Source organism: Orcinus orca, chromosome 18 (assembly GCF_937001465.1).
Source record: "Orcinus orca chromosome 18, mOrcOrc1.1, whole genome shotgun sequence".
NCBI classification, from domain to species: Eukaryota; Metazoa; Chordata; class Mammalia; order Artiodactyla; family Delphinidae; genus Orcinus; species Orcinus orca.
In genome coordinates this window covers 14,672,192-14,698,744 of record NC_064576.1, presented here as the reverse complement: position 1 = coordinate 14,698,744, position 26,553 = coordinate 14,672,192, and the positions used below count along the sequence as shown (strand labels likewise).

At 43.3% G+C, this 26,553-nt stretch overlaps 1 protein-coding gene across 3 annotated transcripts in view; it reads right to left on the bottom strand.

Moving 5' to 3' along the window:
• The window catches only part of ABCC4 (ATP binding cassette subfamily C member 4), a 214,174-nt gene that overhangs the window by 58,627 nt on the left and 128,994 nt on the right, over positions 1-26,553 (bottom strand). For all 3 annotated transcript variants that reach the window (XM_004273657.4, XM_049701021.1, XM_033435140.2), the window contains one exon: positions 11,390-11,469. In XM_004273657.4, the coding sequence (XP_004273705.2) occupies positions 11,390-11,469 (80 nt within the window). The remainder of the gene's footprint in view (positions 1-11,389; positions 11,470-26,553) is intronic.

The following is a 26,553-nucleotide window of genomic DNA, read 5'->3' as shown; positions in this document are numbered from 1 at the left end:
GACATATATCCATGCATAAAGTAGCAAGGACGAGGTTTCCATAAAAATGAAGGAAGTTCTCCAGCTCACCCGTTCCTCTTAATTTTATCAAGAAAATACACTGGTAGATAGAATTGAAGAAATATACTCAAGAAGAGCATATAGAGACTCTAAAGGTCCTCACCATGAGTAAATGTTTTGCCATTTTCCCCTCCCTAGGAACAACAGTCCATTTGATCATTCCTAAAGATACAAGATGGCAGGGAGAGAAAGCACTGTGAATGGCCACTACAGTTTTGTAATGGACATCGTCCAATAATGTTACAATGTAAATTTCTATGCTCTGAATAGCCCCACAAGGCTTGATAAAAATGGGGTGCTTATTGTTTTTTCTTTAGGTCTTAATTAGCTTCTTGTTAAACTATAAACGTTATCATTGGACCGCACATGCTGGGACAGACAAAATGGAACACTTGGTTGCCAGCCTAGGAAGGTCCCCACTGATTAACTGTCACCAGGCTGATGCTGGCAGTGCTGATTTCTAAGTGTGCTAACGACCAAGCTGGAAAAACCCACCCGCCGTCTGATCTTTCATGAAAAAGAAAGGTAAACGGAGCATACGAGTGGGCTTGTGTGAAGCATATCACCTTAATCTCTGAAACCCGAGGGTCAAGTGTTTGTAAATATTTCCAGTAACCAATATCATCAATTCTCCTTTCTATTAAAAAGGAAACCCACGTTAACTTGGCAGTGTGCATGAATCTTTAGCTCTGGGACTAGCATTTTCGGGGAATATCCCATTCCTGCAAATTCCAAACTAAAACGCTTCTGTTGATTTCAAAAGCGGGAAAATGCTGTGATTCAGTTAAAATGGATGAGTTTACTTTTAAAGGGTCCAAAACACAGAGATCTTTCAAACAGGGCAAGGCAGCCTAACTAACAATCACTTTTGTCCAATGGGGATTTGAGGGAGGGGGTGGGGAAAGGGTCAACACACCACAGAAATCTCAAAATGACAAAGTCATTGTTCAGTGAAAGAGGCTGGAATGCTTTCTACACACTTTCCCTGACATCTCTACACAATGAAATGCAAGGGTCAGTGGTACTGAGACAAGCAAAGGCAGTTCCACTCTTTGCTTCTATAAAAGCAAGTGACCCAACCCTATTATGCCCTGGTCTCAGGCTGGCTTTGTTCTCAATATCCAGATGCAGCCAGCTTGTTCTTTTGCGCTCCCCCCTCTGGAAAGAAATGACTGAGAACACCTCCTTCACATTTTCTTTTTCTTGGGCATTTTCACTTCATAAAGCTGCAGTCAATGTGTTTTGTGTGTGGTGAGGAGGGAATGACACGTTCCATGGTGGTCCCCGCCACTGCCAGCATTGGTGGCTCAAGCAACCTCAGGATTAGCCCTTTGTGTCCGTGAAAGGATATGAAAAGTCAGTTATTTAAGCTCAGCCAAGCTGCTGTGTTTTGTTTTGTTTTGTTTTGGGGTGGATTAGGGGTGTGTGAGGAGGAAAGGTTTTGCAATTCCGTTTTCCTCAATAAACTACATCATTTTGCTGTATGCAAGTTTGCATGCTCAGAGCAGTTCCCAAATTTTATTAATTAATATGCCTAAACCCAACCTTCCGAACCTTACTGGCCATTGTCACGCACTCATTTTTCTATTGGGAGACTTCTTGAAAGTGGACATTTTAATGGAAAGAATTCTGGAATAATTGTGACTCTTTACTCAATGTTATCAGGGATCTTGAAGTTTCCGAAATTGTATGGAAATATTTAGTACTCAATGGTCTATTCAGAAAACAACTGTTTTTCCCCCCCTGTAGGTCTACATTGGAAAATGTCCATTAAATTCTTCAGGATTACAAACCTAGAATCTTTGTGGCACACACTCGTGTGGTGATACAGATGGACCTGGAAACTGTCTGCAACAATTACTTTATTATAACATAATGCTGTTACTGGACTATTTTTCCTAATGAAAAATATATGTGTTATTTCAAAAATAACTAGCCATTATTTAGCGCTTAACATGTAGTTAGAATTTTATTGACTTCATTATGTCTTCCCAACAAACTTTATGAAGTTGGTAATATTTTCTCTATTTTACAGAGAAGGAAAGTGTAGCTTTGTGGTAGAGAGGGAGAGAGCTAGGACTCAAGCTTGGGAAGGGAGACTGCGGGGCTCCCCACTCCAGCACTCCTTAAAGCTACTGACGTCACGGACGATTATTCCCTTAACATATAATCAGTATATAATACAATAGCACAATCACACCACTAAAACATCAAGTTTTTCCTAGAGAACAAAGAACACTGGAAAAAACCCTTTTCAGGGCTCTTACATCCTCAGGCAGAATCACACTAAATATACCACATCAAGTGGCTTTTTTTAATGTTGACCTCCTTCTTCCTTTAGAATGATGAACAGCTCCAATTTGGCCAATAACTATAATTCAACTGGACACGCAACATATCTGGTAACTACAAGAGTCAAACTAATGGTGTACAAACTCGTAATTCCCCTGTTAGGATATGGGGATAATAATGCCATCACCTGAGGGGACGGACTGTCCTGCAGTGTGGAACCCCTATTAAGAATCCAGGGGCTTCCCTGGTGGCGCAGTGGTTGAGAGTCCGCCTGCCGATGCAGGGGACGCGGGTTCGTGCCCTGGTCTGGGAAGATCCCACGTGCCGCGGAGCGGCTGGGCCCGTGAGCCATGGCCGCTGAGCCTGCGCTCCGCAACGGGAGAGGCCACAGCAGTGAGAGGCCCGCGTACAGCAAAAAAAAAAAAAAAAAAAAAAGAATCCAGAGTTTTCATTAGAAACATAAGGCATTGCTACTTGGATGTCCCAAAGATAAACCTGGACAAGTCAGTGCCTCGTCCTGTCTTCCCTATGTTGGCAGAATCCTATCCTTCTGGTGGTCTCTTCTTCCTCTCTGTAGCCTTCCATCCAACACTCCAAACCGAATTCCTGTGCTTGAGACACAAGTTACCCTGTGATCCGTCCCACTCGGCCTCTCCATCTTTATCTCCTTCGATGACTGACCCCCAGGCTCCACGATCCAGCTATTTACAGTATGCTGGCCCCCGCCTCCATCCTGCACTCTCCTGGGCTCCCTGCCATTAGTGCATCCTCCATCTCTACATGAGGTTCAGGAATCAATGGGAAGCCATCCCCAGTCTCTCCGGGCAGGGCTACAGAAGATGCCCCCTTAACTGCTACAATCTGAATAGTTAGTCAATTCTAGAATAATACAAAATCTTCATGTTTTGGTATAATTTAACAGCAGAAATAGGTATCATGTCACGAGTCTCTCTTGTGTAAATCACATCTGTAGTGCATCAGCTACAGTTTCTAAAACACTTCTGAAACTCTCAGCACAGAATTCTCCTACATTTCTCCAATTCATCCCTCCCCCGCACTCATCTGTTGTCTCATCGACACCTTTTTTATTTAAGTGACACCTTTATTAATTCCTTCCAAAGTATCCAACTTGCCAAACAACTCTTCCATTTGGAATCCAGAGATTTACAGTTAAGATAATACAACAAGGGCAAGTAGCGTGAACAAGTTTAGGAAGAGTCACAACGGATTTAGAACAAAGATAACGAGGTTGAGGACTGGAGCAGAGTGTAGGCACCCTGGAGGCAGCCACCGGAAGCACATTTTACAGAGGAAATGGAGAGATGATGTGACGTAGGAGGAGGTGAAAATGAAGAAACGGATTAACCGAAAAAGAGCAGTTGCTGAATCTGCCGTCCCATCTAGAGGCAATCAGCCTCCTGTTTCAGGGTCTCTTCTTTTCTGTAAAGTATGGACATTGTTTTATTGCAGAACAGAGTGGTCAAGAAAAGCTTCATTAATGTGGAAGAGAGACTTCTTCTGGTCCTTAAGTACTGAAGCACTGAGAGGCTCCATTTGAGAATGGGCTAAAGATGTGCAAACGCAGACTTCCCCGGCGGTCTGGTGGTTAAGACTCCGCGCTTCCACTGAGAGGGGCGTGGGTTCAATCCCTGATCGGGGAACAAAATCCTGCATGCTGCACGGCGCGGCCAAAAAGAAAAAAAAAAAAAAGATGTGCAAACGCAAACACGCAAACACACACACGCACACACACAGACAAACCAGTAGATCAACAGCCAGTCCATCAGACATGTAAAGTTTCTTTCCAGGAACTGTAGGGAGATTAGATTTAGGGACTAGGAAATTTCAATTTTACTCTCTAGGCCTGGGCTCCTTCATGACATAAATCACTGGCAAAGAAAGAGAAACAAATCTATGTAGATGTGTATTCCGAGATGGTACTGCACCGTGGGAAAAGAGTCCTCCTCCAGTGTCAGGGGTGATGAACGGCCAGTCTCTGAGGATCCTGGGATCCGATGATCCCTTCAAGGGTCTCACCCTTTTATGATATATTAGTCTGCATTTCAGTAAAAAGCAAACTTAACTTCTGAAATTATTTGGGCATTGGAAGCAAAAATAATAAAGGTATCTGATCTTAGAGGATCGCAGGCAGGCTAAACTATGTAACACAGTATCCATAAGGAAAAGACAGAAGAAACACAGAACTAATACAAAGCAGGTGTTTTGTATAATTACAAAACATTAAATGAATTACCTGAGATTTCATTTTAGGGAACGAGAAAGAAATTAGATGAGAAAAAGTATATGGAACAAACACTTTAGAATGAAAATGATCAACTATATTTCAAGGTTTATCAAATATACCCAAGGATGAGCAGAATCATCACAAATGAGTTTGTGGGACTTCCCTGGTGGTCCAGTGGGTAAGACTCTGCGCTCCCAATGCAGGGGGCCTGGGTTCAATCCCTGGTCAGGGAACTAGATCCCTCATGCATGTCACAACTAAGAGTTCACATGCCCCAACTAAGAGCCTGCATGCCGCAGCAAAGATCCCACGTGCCACAACTTAGATCCGGAGCAGCCTAAATTAATTAATTTTTTTTAAAAATGAGTTTGAACACACTTGGCACTACCTACATCCTTTAAAACAAAACCGAACTGAAAAACCCACTTCAAGGCCCTTGCCAACACCACTCTCAGCTGGTGACAGACAAACTGTTGCCCATTGGGAACTAGGCTTCCAGCAGCCCCTCCTGTCCCACCATCCACAAAGGCCTTTTCCTCTCATCTGGGATCAAAGGTCGCTTTCTAGAAGCCACGCCCACCTCCTGGACCAGGCTCCCTTACTACCTCCAGCCACACACCCAGTTTGCCTTCCAGGACTTCCCCCAGGGCGCTGCCACAGTTAGGATTCCAAAGGCGGCCAGGGGTGGATCTCTGTGTGTCTCCCTCCCCTTGGGGGCCTGGAGGGGAGGATTCCTGCCTGATCCACCCCCATACTTCAGGGCGTCAACGCTAATCCCTGTTTGTTGAGGGGAAGGAGGGGCAGAGGAAAATATTACCCACCACACACCCCCAACCCCAAAACTAAACACCCAACCAGCAACTCCTCCGCAGACCCTACATTCCGGATGGGCCTCTCTCTGGTTTTACTCAGACTCCTTCCAGGAGTAGCCTGCCTTCACTTCAGCTTCCTCCATGCCTCCTGAATTTGCAGCCCTTTGCAGTCTGGCCCTGCCCATCTGAAACCTGCTTCTTAGGTCACCAGAAGCCTCCTGATTTCTAAATCAACTGACAACTTTCCAGGGACTTACCTTCTCCTTTGCACTTAACAGACTTGTCCTTCCTCGGTCCCCCAACCTATTTCCTCATCTCTTCATTGTGTGTCTCCTCTGCTTCCCTTCTCTCTCTGCTTTCCCTCCGAATATTAAGGCTTCCATAAGGATCTTTGCTCCTGAAATGCTTCACTCTCTCTCTGGGCAGTCTTATTCATTTTCACAGATTCAGTAAAGAATACACAGGTGCCATACTCATCCCAGGTCTCTCTTTTTTTGTTTGTTTGTTTGTTTTTCTTTTTGGTACGCGGGCCTCTCACTGTTGTGGCCTCTCCTGTTGCGGAGCACAGGCTCCGGACGCACAGGCTCAGCGGCCATGGCTCACGGGCCCAGCCGCTCCGCGGCATGTGGGATCCTCCCGGAGCGGGGCACGAACCCGCGTCCCCTGCATCGGCAGGCGGACTCCCAACCACTGCGCCACCAGGGAAGCCCAGCAGGTCTCTCTTTCAAACACCAGACTCTTACTTCCAATTAAGTACAGGATGCTTCCATCTGGAGGTCCAAAAATGTCAAGGAAGATCTGGGTGTGGAAATCAGATTTGTCTCACACTAAAGCCTTATCCAGTCTCCTATCCAGTATACTCCTGTTGTAACTTACCACACAGCACAGTACTTGCTGACTTTCGATCTGTCTCTCCCAGGAGAGTGTGCCTCAAGGAAGATGGGAATTAGATTTCATTCAACTCCACATCCCCAAGCCCTGCATGGTGCCTAGCACACGCGACACACTCAAATGAATACTTGTCCAATGAACGAAGACAAAGGGTGTACCTTTTTCATCCCCACATCCCTAGCACATAATAGAAGCTCGATAAAACACTACTGCAAACAATCCAAAAATGAAGACATGTTGTGGGAAAGAGAAATATTGAACGAATTACAAATCCACACATCACAAATATGCAATGGAAATAATTCGTTTGAGAGAAACTTCAAGATTTCCCATTATATTTCTAGTTGCAAATACATTCACAAAACCATACAACTGGCCATCAAATATTACAAATTTACTGCATTATTAAAATGATCATTAAGAATTAATTTAATCCTTAATAAAATTAAATTTAAATACTACTGAAACATAAATATTATGTATGTATGGTACCATTATTAATTAAATCAATCACTGTTTTAAGAAAGTGAGAGGCTATATTTATGTTGTTGTTATTTATGCTGTGGCATTAGGAAGTCAAGTCATACACTTAAGAATGTGAATTTTAAGTGACCACATTTTGTTTGTTTGTTTGTTTATGTTTATTCAAATACATTATGTTTTGAAGGCCAAAGTCCTATTCAAAGAATTCTCCCTCATTGATTTCTCACATACGAGGTTTATATGGCCTTTATACTTTGTATTTCAATCCCTATTTTCATAAAGATATTTAGTTTTCATGAGTGAAGAACCATGTTCGGGATTGATAGATGACTTGGTTTTTAAAACATTGTTAATACTCAAAGCTGTTATGATTTTTGAAAAAGCAAACAAACAAAATGTGTCTGAACAGCACTTTAATAAGCCAGATGTGCACTGCCAGCCACTGGCTAACTTATCTAAAAAGCCCAAGGCAACGCTGAGATAACCTGCAGACTGTTGCTATTTTGTATAAAATATTTATTTCCTATATTTAAAAAACTTCCCCCATTTCTGGCCTACCCTTCCAAAATGCCTCGTCAGTCAACAATTGGTCTGTCTTCACTCACTCGTGTTCCACGCCTGTGCCAGCTCAGGTCCCCGTACCCCACACATTAACCCCACTGTTCCTCTGGAATTCTCAGTGGAATGTTGCACAACAGTAAATTACACTCATTTCAAAATGAGCTGTGTCACTGTTTCCCACCAGCATGGATATGAAGCACTAAATGAAACCAAAAACAAAACAAAAAGCAAACAAAACCCCACAAATGTTCACACAAATACGAATCATTTGTTGAAGTCCAAGGGACAAAGTTAAGTAAATACCTTCCATGTGGCCAGCAAACTTGCTCACATTTTAAACAGAATTTTCTCATCTCAGTCACTGTGTTAGTGGAATAATAAAATCTGACTTCTGACTGCCTTCACGGGAGTATACCCCCTCCCCCATTATGAGGGCTCTGTCTCAGTTCCCTGTCTTCAATTCATCAGCATCAGACTTAACTGGAGACACAATTATGTTCTAGGCCAATGGTCCATATTTCTGAACTCTTACTTACAAAACCAACAAAATTATCATTGTCTTTCTTACAGACAAAGTAATGAAACATGCATGCTACGGATTAAAAAGTTACCATAGATTAGTGTAATTACATTATTTCTGTACCTGCTTGATTTTAATTCTCCTGAAAAGTATTATCACATGCTTATCTTCAGTAAGAAACAAACATTAAACATGTCAGTGTTGGTTTTAATACTCTGAAAAGTGGAAAGATATCTAAGCTTTGAATTTTGATTTGTATTCTATTTGTTACTATAAATCCTGCCAAGTTCTTTCTGGCTCAAGAATAAGAGATGACATGTAGATCAGGAAGGACCACAAGATCAAACCAAGGTTAACTTCTTGATACGGAATTTCCCAACCCTTTCTAAAGTCAGCTGTTGGGTTTAGAAGGACTCACGTTCTGCGAACTTCCCTGAGCAGAGGAAGACCTGCTAGTCATTAGGATTCTGACCCTAAGAATCAGATGAGAGACATTAAAACCCAGGTTCTCCTGATGTCAGCGGCCCGTTTTGCTAATGACATTAAAATCAAAGGCACACAAGAAATTTTCTATCTCAGTTCTGAAAGGGGATGACAAAACTCTTCCGAGAAGCTGATGGGCCAGACAAGAGACCTAAAAGTCACTTCCATTTCAGATTCCTATGCACTTGTGAGGGTGTTACTGTTAACAAAGATAATATTCAGGATACCTTTTATCCTGACTTTTTAAGTTAGAGGATTGAGTCCAAGTGGATAAAATTTCCTTAAAAAAAAATTAACTCCTTAAAAAAAAAAAAATAGATCCACGTCTTAAGCAAAGCCATAAGGTGAGTCAAGCTGATTGTCATTTTGACCTTCCTTTGCTTTAACTCGGGAGCCTATTTAGAAATGTAACGAGCAACCCTCTTCATTCGGTTCAGCTCAGCTGGCAGAGCTAATAGGCTTCTAATTAATTTCCAGAAGATTGCTGTTATAACTAACAGGTTTTAAACATTTGGTTGATTGGGGAAAATGAATTGAATATAATGTATTTGATTTGGAAAATTAGTTTTCATTCTATGTGCTTACCATAATAGTGTTTATTTTAAGTTTACATGATTCCATTAAGAGTCCCAGATCACCACTGGGTTCTTTTCATCTTTACAGTGTCCTATCCAAATTCAAAAAAAGAGAGAAAAAAAAAATCAATTTACATTTTGATTTTTGTTGGCCTTTCTTTGAGGGCAGTTCGACTTCATTTTTGTGGCTTTAATAAAAATCTTTGCTTGCTAATAGAGCAACAGGTCCAAATACTTCAAAATGATCCCAGTGATACCTCGTCAAAACCCCACTCATTGAACGCAAATCCTCCGGAGAAAGGCTTCTGCACACAAAGATGAATCAGTTACTGCATTGTTTATTAAGTTTCACCTGATTCCTCCTGATAACCATTTAAACAATGAATGTTGGGAAATGTCTCTCAAAGAATCAACAACAATGGCAGGGATCAGGGCTTTTATATTTAACTAATACCATCTTATAAAGGAGAAAATATTTCTTCCTGAAGGGATTATGGGAGCCTTCTTAGAGACACCTGCAAACAAAACAAGTGACAATGGATCTTCATCATAATTGATAACTGAGTCATCCTTTATAAAAAACTCCTTTCTTGAAGACAATAATATTGAGATTTACTATTGCAATTAGATTCAAGAAATCAGCTAATTGGAACTACTGGTATTTACGTTTCACCAAGATTAAGTTGGACCCTTGTCCCTCAGGTTAAAAAGAACAGTAAGACTCTGCCTCTAAATCACAGCTTGCTTCACATTGGTAAACAGTGGAGGCCTCTGCCCATAGGCTACATTCATTGGCACATTTCTTTGTGACTAACAGGAATGGCTAGAATAATCTCAGGCCTGTTATTGATATTTCTGACATAGTTAATTTTCCAAATTAAGTATTTGTGGCTCCTTTTATAAAAATGGCTCCAGGGGGCTTCCCTGGTGGCGCAGTGGTTGAGAGTCCGCCTGCCGATGCAGGGGACGCGGGTTCGTGCCCCGCTCCAGGAAGATCCCACATGCCGCGGAGCGGCTGGGCCCGTGAGCCATGGCCACTGAGCCTGCGCGTCCGGAGCCCGTGCTCTGCAACGGGAGAGGCCATGACAGTGAGAGGCCCGCGTACCGCAAAAAAAAAAAAAGGCTCCAGGAGAGACCCTAAGTTTTGACTTAAAGAGCACTTGAGCATTGAAATAAAAAATGGGGGTATGGGGAGCATCAGTATCAAGCCATGACTGCACACCCTAACTGCAGCATTCCTCCTTCCTGGTCTTAAAACGGGCTCGTGTTAACTGGCACTTAGGGAATGTGAAAAGGCTTCCAATTTAGGAAGTATCAGTATTAGCAGCAGCAGCTGGGATTTTAGAAAATGTACACCTTTTGATAAATGTGTTTTTTTTGGTTGGTTGGTTGGTTGGTTGGTTTTTTGGTAGGCGGGCCTCTCACCGCTGTGGCCCCTCCCGCCACGGAGCACAGGCTCCGGACGCGCAGGCTCAGCGGCCATGGCTCACGGGCCCAGCCGCTCCGCGGCATGTGGGATCCTCCCGGAGCGGGGCACGAACCCGCGTCCCCTGCATCGGCAGGCGGACTCCCAACCACTGCGCCACCAGGGAAGCCCTGATAAATGTTTCTGATGTCCAAAACACTTGGAAATGAAACAGAAAGTCCCCTCAGCCTGAATCACTTCAAAGTAGACAGAATTAAACAACAGAAAAAAACATCCCAAACGCACAACAATACTAAATGAGATTAGAGCTCAGATGACCTAACATCATTCTTTAGAACTTCCAAGTCCACAGACAAAACAAAGGCTGTGTAGAAGGTATTTCTGTGGGATTGAAGGTTTGTTTTTTTAAAGACACCTTAAGACACAGCAATCAACGTGTTAAAAGAAAAGCTGTCTACAGAAACAAAAAAGACATTTTCTGAGATGACTTTGATCCCTTACTCAAATTATTGGCTTAAAGGTACTTGCTTTTAAAGGCTTTGTATCTTCCATAACTGCTCACTATTGTCCTTGTTAAAGGATTATTTTCACCTTATTATTACTAATCTTTTCTTTGTAAGTAACCACACCTGGCTTTACACAAAACAAAAGTGCAGTAAATATTTGTCTTTTGTGGTAATCCGATGCATAATTTAGTTAATCTAGGCTACCATGAGAGGTGATTCTCTGTTTTGAAATGTGCTCACAGTAAAGGGAATCCACGCCAGACAGCTGAACGGCAGCGGGAGAACCACTTACCAAGCATGTCACTGCTTCGAACCAACCTTGACCGTGACTGTGTAGCCACTCCTACAGCAGGTGTCACTCATGTTAACTCAGCCTCCCGATCACAACCACACCTTTCTCTTACAAACGTGGCCTTTTACTTAATTAAGATAACACAGTCAGGCTGAAAGGCCCATCTCAGCCCCTGTGAAAAGGCCTTGAAAAACAGGCACTTTGCTTTGCGCTGTGAGAACTCTGACATGACTGTTACGTTACCTGGATGAAATCAAGAAATGTCAGGGGCAGCAAGTCATCCATATGCCCAATGTCTTTGGAGAAACGATTCAAAATTCTTCCTGCAAGAACAGGATATGAGAAATTACTCATTTCCCCAGACAGGCCCTTTAAGAGAAACAATTCACGAACAAATTAAAACAATATTTTAAATGCATATGTATTTAATATATTATAGATTCATATGAAATAAGCCAATGTCAGTGGTAAAGAAAAAAATAGACGTTACCTAAAGAGATATTAAAATACCAATGGCAGTGAGCAGGCAGTTGAAATTTTTGGCCCTTATTTTTAAACGGGGGTGGGGAGGGGAGAAGCGGGTCTTGTGGAAGTATCAGGAAGGGTTGGTGGATTTTAGAATGTTCCGTCCTTTTACATCCATGCTATTTAAGACTTCAAGTGCTAGAGGCGGTAAACAATTTAAAATTCATCAATTACTCCTAATTGTTACACTAACTTTGATTTATCAGAATTAATGCTGCTAAGTGATACTTTAAAAAAAAAGAAAACTGATTACAACCTGTCTGCGATTTTTTAATCCCCAGGATGGTGCATAGCACCTTACATCTTGGGAAATTTGGGATTCTTCCAATTTCCAAGTTGTGTGTTTACTACCAGGGTAATAAGTTGTTGTTTTCAGAGGCGCACCAAGTGTGAAGAACACACGACTCATGCTTAAGCATCCAACAAGACCAGAGGGATGGAAGCAGGAAAACAAATATTACTTGACGACTAAAAGATCATTTCTTATTGCTTTTATTTCCCTTCTCAAAATTCACCCAAACAGTATACTCTGAAGGCTGCAGGACTGGAAGATGAGAACTAATTTGTAATAAATATCTGGTCTTTTTAATGATTAAATTCAAAGGCACTGAAGTAACAACACACGCAGGCACGCACACAGCCTATTCTGGTGTAGCAGCTCCTGAGAAATGTGTTATCTAGGCCCCTGAACTTCTTTCATAATTGAGGCTCCAGGAAGCCAGCCTGCAGGTGAGATGTGGGGCCTCTAGGTGCTCTTCCTGACCTCTGTCAGAGGTGACTTTCTCCCGAGGCCCTTCACACCAAGCCACAGCTGGACACTGAATGAGCAGAGGCTGGGCGCTGAGTTTCCGCTGCCGGGATGAGCCAGCTCTGCTGTCCTCCGCGGGGCGCCTGGCTCACCGGAAGCACAGGGTGCGCCCAAGCCGGGGGCTGCAGACATTGGAGGCTTTCGCCCTCGGCCAGGCCACGCCGTTACAGGCTGGGCCTCCATTCTCCTGTCTCAGGCTTAGGAAATACAGACTCCAGAAACCATCTTTTAGTGACACGTTTGGAGGACCAGGGACAAATTTTCAGAGCCTCTAGGAATGCTTGCTTTAGAAGGTGATTCTCAGGATTAAATGGGCTCATGCAGGTGAAGAACCCAGTCACAATGCCCGGTGAGTTAACAGGTGCTCAACCACCAAGGTGAGATACTGACTATTCCCCCCAGGTTCTGCAGCATCACGTCACCTCGGAAAGTCTACCAGACACTGTAGCAATGTCCACCTGTTAAAATGCACTTGCTGATTCAGGAGTGCTGGGGGAGCTAGAGAGTCTGCATTTCTTCCCAGCTGTCAGGTGACCCCCCCTTTAAACTATTGCCCAGATCACACTTCGAGGGGCAAGAAGATGGGAATCATTTAATCAATTCTGCTTTAGGAACATTAAAATCAGATGCGCAATTTCCCCACATATTCTTATGCATATTGTGGCCCATTTAGTTATTTTTTACCTTCTCAAAGCAGCAATGCCCAAATAAGGAATATACACAACAAAAAATGTTAAAGACATACTTTAAATTCTTGTGACTTCTTCAATGGAAAAATACAACTTTTTAACCTAGGCAGAATTTGGAAACAAGTACAATTTGTCTTAGAAAGTGTTAAAAGAGATATTGGCTACTCAGGGATGAACAGTAAGTATGTGTCAACCACCCCTTTACCATTCACCAGATGTGGGAGTCCTAAGGTCTGAGAGACCCAGGGTTGGCAAAGAGTATAAAATACAAGCAAAGCAAAAACAATGAGAAAAACCCATCTCCCCTCATAGCAACTACAGAAACTGAACAGAATGTCAGAGATCACCAAATAACTAAACTCTTATTCACCAAAGAGCTAGGTATAGAAAATGTGAGATCAAAAAGTTCGATAGTTACTACTACTTCTTCTTCTTCTTATTTATTTATTTGGCGGGGGGGGGCCGGGTTGCTGCCTTGGGTCTTCATTGCTGTGTGCGGGCTTTCTCTAGTTGCGGTGAGCAGGGGCTACTCTTCGTTGTGATGCGGAGGCTTCTCTTTGCAGTGGCTTATCTTCTTGCGGAGCACAGCCTCTAGGCGCGCGGGCTTCAGTACTTGCAGCACGCAGGCTCAGTAGTTGTGGCACATGGGCTCAGTTGCTCCACGGCATGTGGAATCTTCCCAAACCAGGGATCAAACCCATGTCTCCTGCATTGGCATGTGGATTCTTAACCACCGCACCACCAGGGAAGTCCTCAACAGTTACTTCTTTGCACTAAGAAATATTAAGAGAACGAATGGTGTTTGCAGAATATTTCACCTGGCTCTGAAATAGGCTGTTGTAACCAGAGGTGTGATTCCAAGTTCATGGCCTCATAGTACTAAACTTTTCTCAAAACTCTCCAAATGAAATCCTAATGATGAATTCACTTCACACACATGCCATGACTCTTCACCCACATGACATGTGGCCCCTGCTGGAGTTATCTCTAGGGAGGTAGAGGGAAGGGCAGTTCACGTGAACATGGGGAACCCAATGCATTTTCAGACAGTTCTGTTAGACGGCTTTCTCACATCAAACCGAATCTTGCCTTCCTAGAACATCCAACCTCTGCTGCTTCTTCTGCCCTTATAACCACACAAAGGGAACCTAATTTCTCTTGATATGACAGCCTTTCAAATACTCGACTGAAGTGAATCATATCCTCTCCAGCAACTACTCCTGGGTGCCTCAATGATCCCTCATAAGGCTCGGTGTCGTATCTTGGCCGCTGCCTCTTGTCCAGACTCAGATGGACAGTCTCAGTGAATGCCTTGCGCCCAGTATTAAAATTAATACCCCAGGTACTGCTTGATTCCCTTAGGGTAAAGTAGTACCACCACCTCTCCCATCTTGCATATCCAATCACAGAGCCAACAATCACGATAAATTCTGGTGGCCAGGTCACATTTTAGATGGGGGTATAATGAATATCCACATCGCTCCCATCTGTACTACACAGGAAGACACTGGGGACCAACGAGCAGTATGTATAAACTCTAAGAGTGTACCTCTTCTGACCCAGAAATTCCATTTCTAGGAACATATACCCAGGAGTTAATGAGTGCATCAAAGATATTCAGTGTGGCACACTTGGCAAGTCAGAAGTAGAAAACAACTTGAACAAGTCTATAATGTATTACGCGCAATTTTAATTTTTTCTCTCCCCAGGGGAAGCCAACTCACTGACTAGCCACCTAGTCATTCCGATTTCCCCGCCTCAAGCAATACAAGGCCAGGAGAGAAGCCAGGAAAGTGGACCAGCCTCGCCATACCCAGCAAAGATCAGAGGCAAAGTGGCTGTGGGCACGAGCCCTGTGACAATGGCCCAGCTCCCATGAGGACCCCAGTTCCCCAGCTTCAGTTACAGGAAACTCAGCATCGTTCCAGCTCCAGGAGATGTCCATTTCCTTTCGATCAAGGTCTCCTCATCTGAACTAACTTGTGTAGATTCTGCCCCTAGCGACCCAAAAGCCTAGACTAGAACAAGCGCCACATGTCCAACAAGAGACTTGCTTTCTAAAATTAGTTGGGGGAATTGCACAGTTAAATTTTTGAATTACTAATTACCCTTTTAAGTAACAAAACTAACCTTTTTTATTTTGACCATTAATAGTTAAACTGTTTTTAAACATGGCAATAGCCTTTGGGGCTGCTTAAGGCTAGTGAAGTTGCACTCCAACCTCCACCCAACTACTTTTTTTTTTTTTTTTTGCGGCATGCGGGCCTCTCACTGTTGTGGCCTCTCCCGTTGCGGAGCACAGGCTCCGGCACCCAACTACGTTTTTTAAAAAAATCTTTTTATAATACTGTGCTTCCAGCTGATACATTATGCTATTGCCCAGAGCTTGCCACCAACTTCCATTTTTCCTTTTAGAGCTGAGGACTGAGGAGACCCTACATCCAAGTAGAGCCAAAAAGAAGACTCCACACACTCTCAGCAAAGACCTAAGTGATTCTCATGTTTAAAGGCATAGATTTTTCTGACACATTGTTCGGTGAGGGACTGTTTTCAGCGAGCTTCCAGATTCCACCTGGGGCCTGGGTATATTCTCAGAACATATCATAGTATAATCTATTTAGTGGTTTGACTACTTTTCATGTATATTAGTCTTGAGTTTACATCTAGATTATACACCCTTTGTAAACATGGACCACATTTCTCACACAATCTCTAACAAAATGCAAAGTGCTGGGCAAGGCAGAAGGTGGGGTTCACTAATAAAACACCACAAGGTACTGGCTTTCCAACCTTCTTTTTTTAACATAAGGAACCCTTCTGTGCAGATCCACTCTTACACAAAAACCTAAAACAAATCTATGAAATGAATTATTTCAAAAGGGGCTCATCCTGAAGGGAGATATACAGTAAGACCTGGAACCCACGTAGTGACCATCTTGTACACGTCAATCGGGGGCACAGCTGGAAAGATGAATTCTGATCACTGTGGAATCCACCAGCACTCTAGTCGGGTTTGATTTATAAGCACATGGGTGAACGTTCCAGGACCTTGAAGGCTCCCGGGCATCCAAGTGAAGTTTGATCACAAAGACCCCAAGACTCACAAAGCAATGCTTCCAAGCTATAATCTGTATGAAAATCTCCAAGGCCCCTGGATTAAAATGTAACTTCTCAAGAGCTCTGTCTGGGTGAGGTCTGGATTCCTGATTTCTAAGAACTCCCGGGGTAAGTGGATGCTGGCTGCTCAAAGGACCACACTTTGAGTAACAAGGAACAACCTGAACATTTCTGATGATGTTCTCTCTCAAGAACCCTTAATCTGGTTTTATCAACATGTATAATTATGTCCCCTTTATTTATTTTGGCCAAGTGGCTCACCAGGGATTGGACCCGGGCCCTGGGCAATGAAATCGCAGAGCCCTAACTACTGGATTGACAGGGAATTCTCACGGCCCCTTTAAATTCCATTCTTTGCTTCCAGAAGCTAATAACCACTTGTCTCCATTTTAGTCACAGAAACTGAATTATAATATAGACATTATTAAGGCAGGAGTTCTACCCGTTTCATTCACTGCTGTTACCCCAGTGCCTGGACCAATGCCTCACATATAGAGGGTGCTTGAGTGTATTCTGTATGAATCTATACAACGAGCCTTTCTATAAATAAATGGCTTGTTTCCAAATCTCAACATCTATTGATATTTCACGCACTCTCTTCTGGGGCAATGCATGGGGAAATACGAAGTGTCTGGTTTGGCATACTCACACCAGCAAAGGCCATTAACAACTCCGGGGAAATAAAAATAGAATCTGGGTCATAAAACCAAGTCCAACCTTTCTTCTTTTCCTTTGTGCTTAATCAAGTTTCACTTGCTCACACATTGCCTCGTGCAGGTGGCCGGCCCTGCACCCGGCCCTTCAGACCAGAGGCCCTGGTGCGAAATGGCCGTGCCGACACCTCAGCTTGGCGGCCCACGTGCAGAGACGCTGGGCCAGGCACCGTGATCCAAGATGCTGGTGGCACAGAGCGAAGACGCGGCCACGGCAGCAGTGGGTGACACCAGACAGTGTCACTGACTTGCAGGCTTAGGCAGGGTCAGGCTAATGGGTTCTCATGGAGGAAACACAGCCTGAGCACTTAGAAGGAGGCCAGAGGATGGACTGACGGAGAGTGGAGTTTGTCCGGGTGGGAGGACAAATATTTGCCTAGTTGGAGAGCTAAGATAGGAGAGAACCTGTGTGTGAACGGGCGTGGTGAAGAGTGTAGCGTTAAGGGGCCTCTGCTGAAAATTCCCTAGAGTCACAAAGAGGTCTGACTTCTCTTGTCAAAGCCATGGTTGCGAGGTGGAAGTCCTGAGGAGGGGCCTAGTGGAGTGAGCATGCATCTTACACATCCGACCCAGGCCAGACAGTCTGAGAGCCCCCGGCCGACAGCCGAGGACCAGTTCTGTCTTGGCCTCTGTGCCCACGGACAAACCCTGTACAGCTTCACCAGGCTGCCTGTGCTACACACCAGAGATGTGGTGGGATTTTTTTCTTGTGGTCGCTCTGCTTGGTTTCTAGAACACCCCCAACACCACATGAGCACCAAGTAAGTGCCAGAAACTATGTACGCATCAGCTCAAAACTATGAGCGAGATGTTGTCCCCATTTTACAGAAGAGGCAGCTTAAGCTTAGAGGCAGGAGGAAATTAATTCAATGACACTCGGCTGTAAGGTAGCCAGGTTGGGGACTTGCACCCAGGGTTACAGAGATGAAGAAAATTTACGTCATTACATCTATGACACAGAGCTATTTTACTAGACGCATCTGAAAACTCTATTAAAAATGTACTAATAAGGATGAGACAATAAAATCATAGGCAGGGCTGGTGTTCAGCTGGTATGAACGGTGATCGTCAAACTGGCCTTTGACAGCCCAGCCCCTTCTGATTGGCTAATGTTGAATCCATTAGCAACCACAGCATCCACTAGATGCTGAATGCTTTGAGTATTAGAAGAGTTAGAAGAGTTCCAGGAATTCTCTCTTGGCTAACCATAATTAAAGCAAAACATTTAAAATAACCCTACCTCAAAATTAAATTATAGAAGTTATTCAAGATGGAATGAATAGATAGATTAACAAGTGAAGAAGTGACTGAAAAAGAATGAATGAGGACAGAAGCAAAGTCCAGGGCTTGAGAGCCACCTCATTCCAGGCCTTACCCTGTCCTGTGACATAGGGCAAGTCACATCCCTCTCTGCTAAGTCTGGAAAGGGACTGACCTTGAAGGAGTGGATACACCCCACAAATTGACACACAAAACCACGCTGCTGCAACTGCCATGATACTTTACATCTCCTAAGCATTGGGGGGGAAAGGGGTTGGGAAGCTAGACCAGGCTAGTTCCTTTACCGCTGGATCTCGTGCATATGTCATGCAGGAGTCTGGCTCACGGCTCATATAAGGTCAGGAATGGACAGCAATAGGCAGAAAAATCTCTAAGACAGCGGCTCTGAAACACTGTGTGTTGGATGAAACCTACAGAGCATGTCCACTGGAAAATGCCCATGTGCAGTGGCTGCATGATTTCAGGAGATACCTAAACCATGAACCACAGGAAGTGGGGTGGCCACGAGAGACGTGGGCCAGGTGAGAACTGCCAATTCTGAGGGAACAGGACACCACCTATCACGGGGCTCCTCCCACCACAGGAATGCACCACTCTGTCTCCAAGGTCTTTGTTTCCTGGCCCAGTGCACCTTGACCACCTTTTAAGGCAAAATGCGCAGTCTCTATCTCATATCTTCCAAAGAATGGGGATCGGAGGGGGTTTGGGTGGGGGGTGGGGGAGAACATGTAGCAGTCTCACCTGGGGAACGTGTTCCCACAGAGATGCAGGCAAAACCACCTATTAATAAAGCTTTCATCTAAGCAGAGAAGTCCCACCTCCACAAAGGCACATATCAGGAAGTTACCATTCAACGTGTGAAATCAACCCGTCCCATCTCTAATACATGTACAAGGACATGTAATGCTCAGAAACAGGACAGCAAAACATTTGGTGTGAGAACGTGGCTAAACTTTAAGACAATCGTCCCGCCCACTACCCACCCAATGTAAAGTGACTGAAAGGTGAGCTGGAGGGGGGTCCACCAACACCCAAATCTGACCTCAGTTGATCTCCAGCGCATCGTGTGAATATGTGGGGACCACCAATAGATGTTACACAAATGTGGTTGGGTTGTATTAAGTGTAAGTGTGTGGACCTTTGTTGGGGGGAAAAAACTGCAAAGTAAGAACACCATTACAAAGGAGGGAATGAAAAAATTTATACAAATAGGAAACAAATCACAGACAATCTTATGGTTGCCGAAAGGACAGGGGGATAAAGTAGGACTAGGACTTTGAGATTAACAGATACACACGGCTACACACAAAACAAAAAACAGTAAAGACCTACTGTGTAGCACAGGGAACTGCGTTCAATATCTTATAATAACCTACAATGGAAAAGAACCTCAAAAAAGATGGACACCTAGATAGATAGATATGTATATACAAATAACTGAATCACTTTGCAGTACACCTAAAACTAATACAACACTGTATGTCAACTACACTTCAATGATTTTTTTAAAAGAAAAAAAAAGGAGGGGAAAAAAATCATTTTCAACTACTGTACTCCTTTCAAAAATCTGATAAAAGTGATAAGTGGAAATGTTGCTCTAAGAGTTATAATTGTATGTATTCTATTGTCAGTTATAAAAAGCTTAGGAGACACATTATCTCTTAGCCAAACGATGGAATCATGACCTATTCAGAAACCCCACAAATCCCTTGCCGTCCATCTTCTGCCCTCTCTACACCCGTCATCTAGTTTCTAAAACCAACAGCCAGCTTTGCTTCCATCCTCACTCGTCCTGACTTTTTCTGTAGCAGATAACAATTCTAACGACCTTCTTTTTGAAACAGTCCCGTATGCTGGTTTCTGGGATATAATGGTTTTTTCTTTGAACATCTCTCGTCATTCCTGCGACCTGGCTTGTTGCTAAAATGCAACTCCCCCTGCCCCCAACCCCGTATTTGGAACTCTATCCCCACAATGATCATCTCCTACCTCTTCTGCTGTCATCTATTCTCTAAGGGCTGTGACACCCAAACCAGACCGGCCCCACTGTCCCTTCATCGTCAGTGTGTCCAGCTGGTGGATCTCTCCCCCTGGACATCTCACGTGCGCGTACACGGTGACACATTATGAAATGGGGGGGCTTCCCTGGTGGCGCAGTGGTTGAGAGTCCGCCTGCCGATGCAGGGGACACGGGTTCATGCCCCGGTCCGGGAAGATCCCACATGCCGCGGAGCGGCTGGGCCCGTGAGCCAAGGCCGCTGAGCCTGCGCGTCCGGAGCCCGTGCTACGCAACGGGAGAGGCCACAACAGTGAGAGGCCTGCGTACCGCAAAAAAAAAAAGAAATGAGGAAGCGGATCCATTTGTATAAAATGTTTAACATAGCCCAATGAATATCTTAAAAAGAATTTCAACATAAAAAGAAAACCTTTCCAGACTTATGCTGAATTTTGATTCCTAAAACTTTTGCATATTAAAAGAAAAACTGAAATCCCAATTTGTATGGGTTTTTGGTACTTTGAGACAGTCTCTGAGCTTTGAGCAACCACAGAGGTCGGCCTGTCGGAACTAAAGCAGGTACAGCAAGGACAGAGCTGACTTCCCCAGCGCCAGGGCGGGTTTTACATCATATAACTTAATCAAAACACAAACTGTTCTCAGATTCCGTGGGAGGTAATTAAACACCAATTCAATGCCAATTAATCACAATCAAATAAGAGTCTGTCAGAGAAGAACTCTATACACATGGAGGCTATTTAATGGTCAAATACTTGGCAGGATCTTAGTTAAACAATGATTCATTAAGCCTCCTCTACCACACAATAGCCAGGCTGAACTCCAAGTGAAAAAAATCAAAACTCTTTTGTTCCCCCATAAAAAGACATCAAATGCCTGTGCATCATATTCCTTCCTTCCCCTCTTAGCAGGCAGCTCAATTTGCATGTTTCAGGATGTGCTGGGCTAGTCCTGGGCAGGAGGGCATATGCAAGTCCTCCTGAGTTCTATTCTCAATACCATACCTAAGCAACTCTCTTCTTCCTAAAGGAAAAGTAAAGAGCTGTACAGTTGACCACATACTTGAAATATTTATTCACTCTGAGCAGGGAAAAGAATAAGAGACAGGGAACCTACCTTCCACCTGAAGGAAAGGCAAGCTATGGTCACTTCTCCCAGGGCAGATAATTAGCCGCCATAAAAGCCCTTGATCCACACAACTGTTGTCCAGCAAAAACCTGTTCAAACACTTGTGGTTTCCTGCACCTACCTAATCAATTCGCTTCCTTTAAATTACTCGTCCCTTCAGAACACAACTCCCCAAGAAAACGCAGAGGACTAACACAACACTGTAAATCAACTATGCTCCAATAAAAATTAATCTTAAAAAAAGAAAACAAAGAGGGCCATTTTAAGTTCAGTTAATAATTCCCAGAGACTGTTCCCCAAGTTTCTTACATGAACTACTACTTTCCTGCAAGTTCATTTCTTCCTAAGGGTGAAGTATCAAGGAAAACGACATTTGTCTCTATTTGCCAGGGTTTCCCACCCCCCCCTCCCCCGCACACTAGCGCTATAAGCACTTCCATAGTTTCACTAATGCTGCTACTTTTCAAGTGCATGATTTCTACCCTTCATTGTGGACTCAGATATGAATTAGAAATCTTAGAGTTGGCTGAAAATGGGTTTTATAGTGTTGTAGTACAGGTGCTGCTGAAATTCTACTTGCCTATTTAGAGAGGGGTTCCTAGTCCAGCTTTATGAAATGCTGTAGCGTTACTAGTTTTATCATGCGCTTAAAAATAAAATTGTGAAAGTGAATGAATAAAATTAATTGTATTTCTCTTTAATAACAAAATATGTACTAGGAAATATTTTTAGAAGTGTCTCATGAAAAATTTTGAATTTTGATATATCTTACCCCCCCAACTGAATTTATTATAATTGATTAAAGATAAATACACGTGACATTGTTTTCCATAAGAAAGTTTAGAAACTTCATGTAAAACTTATTAGCAAAAAAAAAAAAAAACTTATTAGCGTAACGTATTCTAACTCTGCTCATAAACTGGGTGATACAAAAAAAAGATGCACTTTTACTGGGTCTCACTGGACACAAAATATTAAATTCATATGCAAACCATAACAGTGAATGTAGGATATACTGTATATTTATAATTTAAAAAAACATATAAAATCTGAGTCCAAAACTGCTAAGTCTTAACACAGTAACAAAAAAGTAAATGAATAAATCATTTAAAAATTGACCTTAATTATAAATATTAAATCTGTTTTTGTGATCCCTCAGGCATAAACCCACATTTTGTTTTATGTTGCTCTAATAGGACACAAGGATAACCGCCCTGCATGTGTTTATTTCTCAGCTACACTATGACATACGATTTTGAAAAGGAAAGTCACACTGTGTCTGCACATAAAAATAGGAAAAGCAAGTCTTCCTGCAAATATAAGCAGTTTTACAGCCTATCAAAGTGAGGCCAAAAAGTAGATTTATTCACGTTAAGTGCTGACAGGAGCAAAACATTTCAGCAGTAAATAAAGTACACTGTAACCCAATCGTCAAATCAATAAAGTCATTAAGAATAGGCTCCATTCTTCAACGAAATGGTGAGTTGAAGGGAAAAAATATTCGGTTGCAATGGAGAATGCATCGCCAACACATCTGACAGTAACTGATCTGGACCTTGTCTTCTCCCCTGTGCCTAGAAAAAAAGTCTTTGGGTTTCTTATCTTTCTTCATCTGTATTTAGCCATGTAAACTGCCAGACGGCGCTTTCAGCTTCCCTACAGGCATCCCATAAATACAAATAAGAAAATATGTCATTTTTCTTCTTATTCTAGGCCCCAAACTGACAAAATATTATCATCACTTTTGTAGGCTCTTGCAAATAGGCACGCTAGCGCGGGGCAGAAATGTGCTGAGATTATAATATCCATTTATCTAAACCGCCAGCATATAACAAAAGTCGGGTGGGGTGCTTGCCACCTAAATTAATTTACTACTTGAAAGAGACTTCTTAAGTCAAGCCTGTTAAAAGGGAAACAGGAGAGGAGTTACAAAACTGTAAATAAATCTAAACGCGGTTTGCATCTGAACTAATTTTCAAGCGTAGAATTAAAAAGAGGCAACAAGAGGAAAGAAACCTGTACTCAGAGCACAAGATCCGCACGGGCATCCTGTCTTCAGGGAACTGTTGCCCAACTGTTTGGGGGACGCAGCCCTTGCTGCCATAGAGGGCTGGCATCCAAAGCCACCTCCTATGATTCACTCAAGAAGATAAAGGATTCGACCACCTTGCACCTGTTACAATAGCTACCATCAAAAACAAATCAAAAAACAGCAAGTGCTGGCGACGATGTGGAACATTTGGAACTCTGTTCACTCTAAGTGAGAATCTAAAATGGTGCAGCTGCTATGGAAGAAGTATGGCAGTTCCTCAAAAAAAAAAATGAAACACAGAATTACCGCATGATCCAGTAATTCCACTTCTGGGGAGGTACCCAAGAGAACTGAAAGCTGGGTCTTGAAGAGATGCTTGTCCACCTGTGCTCATAGCAGCATTGTTCACAATCGCCAAAAGGTGGAAGCAACCCGAAGTGCCAATTGATAGATGAATGGAAAAACAAAATGTGGTGTATATACACACAGAAGAGTATTATTCATCCTCAAGAATGGAAATTCTGACACATGCACAGCATGGATGAACCTGGAGGACAACATGCTAAGTGAAACAAAATAAGCCAGACACAGAATGTCAAATACTGAAAGATTCCACTTGCATAAGGTACCTAGAAGAGTCAAATTCATAGACAGAAAGGAGAATGGTGGTTGGCAGGGGGGTGGGCACAGGGAGTTAGTCGTGGGTTCAGAGTTTCAGTTTGGGAAGACGAAAACACTCTGAAGTTGGATGGTGCTGGAAGTTGCACAACAATGGGAATGTACTTAATGCCACTGAGCGTAAGTAAAAATGAATCAGATAGTACATTTTATGTTCTATGTATTTTACCATAACGTTTTTTAAATAAAAAGAGAAGAAAAGATTCAAGCTGATCCTTCTCTCAGAATCCATTCCATCTGTCTCGCCCATCTGCTCCTGTTGACCTTATTAGAAATGCCAGCTCCACATGTACACTTACACCCGAGGTGCCGGGGCCAAGGAGGAGGTGCCTGTCGGGGCAGCCAGCCCTGTCATCATCCTGGTGAGGAAGACAGAGGCTCGTGCACTTCCGGGGACCCCATCCAGCACGCCAACAGAGAAGAACTCTCTCTCAGTCGGTTAAGGAGAACAGAGTGAAGATGAAGAACATCTGCCAGGGTGGAAATGAGCAAAGGGCAAGGCTGCCTGCTGGTGGCAGAGGAGAGTGCCAGAGAGACACAAATGCACCCACCACACAGTGAAGAAAAGGAGACAGAACAGAATGTGTAAACATTTTAGTCTTCAAAACATGTCTACAATGCTGTAGCAATTCACCTTTTTCAAAAATATTTCACACAATCGATAAACATTCTTGATGCACTCCCCCACCCCGTTTATAAACTCGCCAAGACCTTGAAAAGCCTTTCAAGATGCAAAATAAGAAAAAAAAAAGATGGAAAAGATATAAGTCAACTGTACTTCAATAAAATTTTTTTGAAAAAGATGCGGAAGATCAGCACAAGTGGAATCCAGCCCCACTGGATGACGTGGCTACATCAACACAACCAGGATTCACTGAAAGCCTCCCGATCTGTACAATTTCAAGGCAAGGACAACCCCAGCAGAACCCTATAGACAGTACCTAGGTTGGTCATCTACACCCAGAAGCATGATCAAGAGCCTTTTAGAAGTGCCGACAGCCTCTGCCCTCTGTGAAGTGACATAACTTAGAAAGCAAAGGGGGAAAACACCAAAATAAATCTAAATTGGATCTAAACAGAAGACGACAGTGAGTATATACATTCTCTGTCCTTCCAGGGCATGTGTCTCCCGGAATAAAAAGAAAAGAGAGATATATCATTAGATCAAGTGAGGTGAGGATGGGCCAAGCGTTGAGTTCAAAGAAGAAAAATACCACAAGGTACACCAGAAAAGAGTATCTAGGAACATGTATTAAGGGAAGGGTGATCCTGAGAACCACTTAAAGGATGGAAAGGAGACTTGAAGCTCGGTGGGCAGGAATAAAAGACCCACCAAACAAACGCCTGGGGGAGGGTGGGGGAGGGATGAAGGTGGCAGCACCAAACGCTGAAGGCAACGCCACACAGCGGTTACTCCTAGGGCCCTGGGGCCTCTCTTTCAGAATACATGTCACACGGACTTCCCTGGTGGCACAGTGGTTAAGAATCCGCCTGCCAGTGCAGGGGACACGGGTTCGAGCCCTGGTCCGCGAAGATCCCACATGCCGCGGAGCAACTAAGCCCGAGCGCCACAACTACTGAGCCTGCGCTCTAGAGCCCGCGAACCACAACTTCTGAGCCCAAGTGCCGCAACTACTGAAGCCCGCGTGCCTAGAGCCTGTGCTCTGCAGCAAGAGAGCCCACTGCAATGAGAAGCCCACGCACCGCAACGACGAGTAGCCCTCGCTCGCCACAACTAAAAGAAAGGCCATGCGTAGCGCCGAGGACCCAACGCAGCCAAAACTTTAATTAATTAAAAGAAGAATACATGTAACAGGTCTGATTGTGTCCAAACTTCGGATAGCACATGGCATCTGTTTTCATTTATATCTTTAAAAGGCAATAAGTAAAATCACTAGCTAATGTTTTTTTTTTTTTTTACCACATATACACAAAATTGCTAATATTTTCTCCCTTAGGCAGAAACTGTTCGAAAACCTCTCAACAAGCCTTGGTAGAACTCAGTAGTGACGACTTAGCGTCCAGCAGAAAACACCAGCATCATTCTGAACGTGACGCCACTTTAAAGGGTTTCGTATCGTATGATATTTAATTTAGACCCTTAGGCAAAGTAAAAGGGAAGAATACTATCAGACCCAAAGGAAATTAAATGAGGAGCATGGAAGTAGTTTTACAAACTCAACGCAAAACTTTCTTCCCAGGATCAGGTAAAATCCTAATAATAGGCATAATTCTCATTGGAAAAATCAGGGGGTTGCTAGCATTCAAAACACCAATATTAGAAGGAGAAAATATTTTGACAATTATATTCGATTTAGATTTTCATTCATTAGGCATAAAAACTACCTATACCGACTGTGTACAGTTGCAGAGATCTAATGCTAAAAAGCAACCTGAAGCCAACACTGATCTCAGAGATATA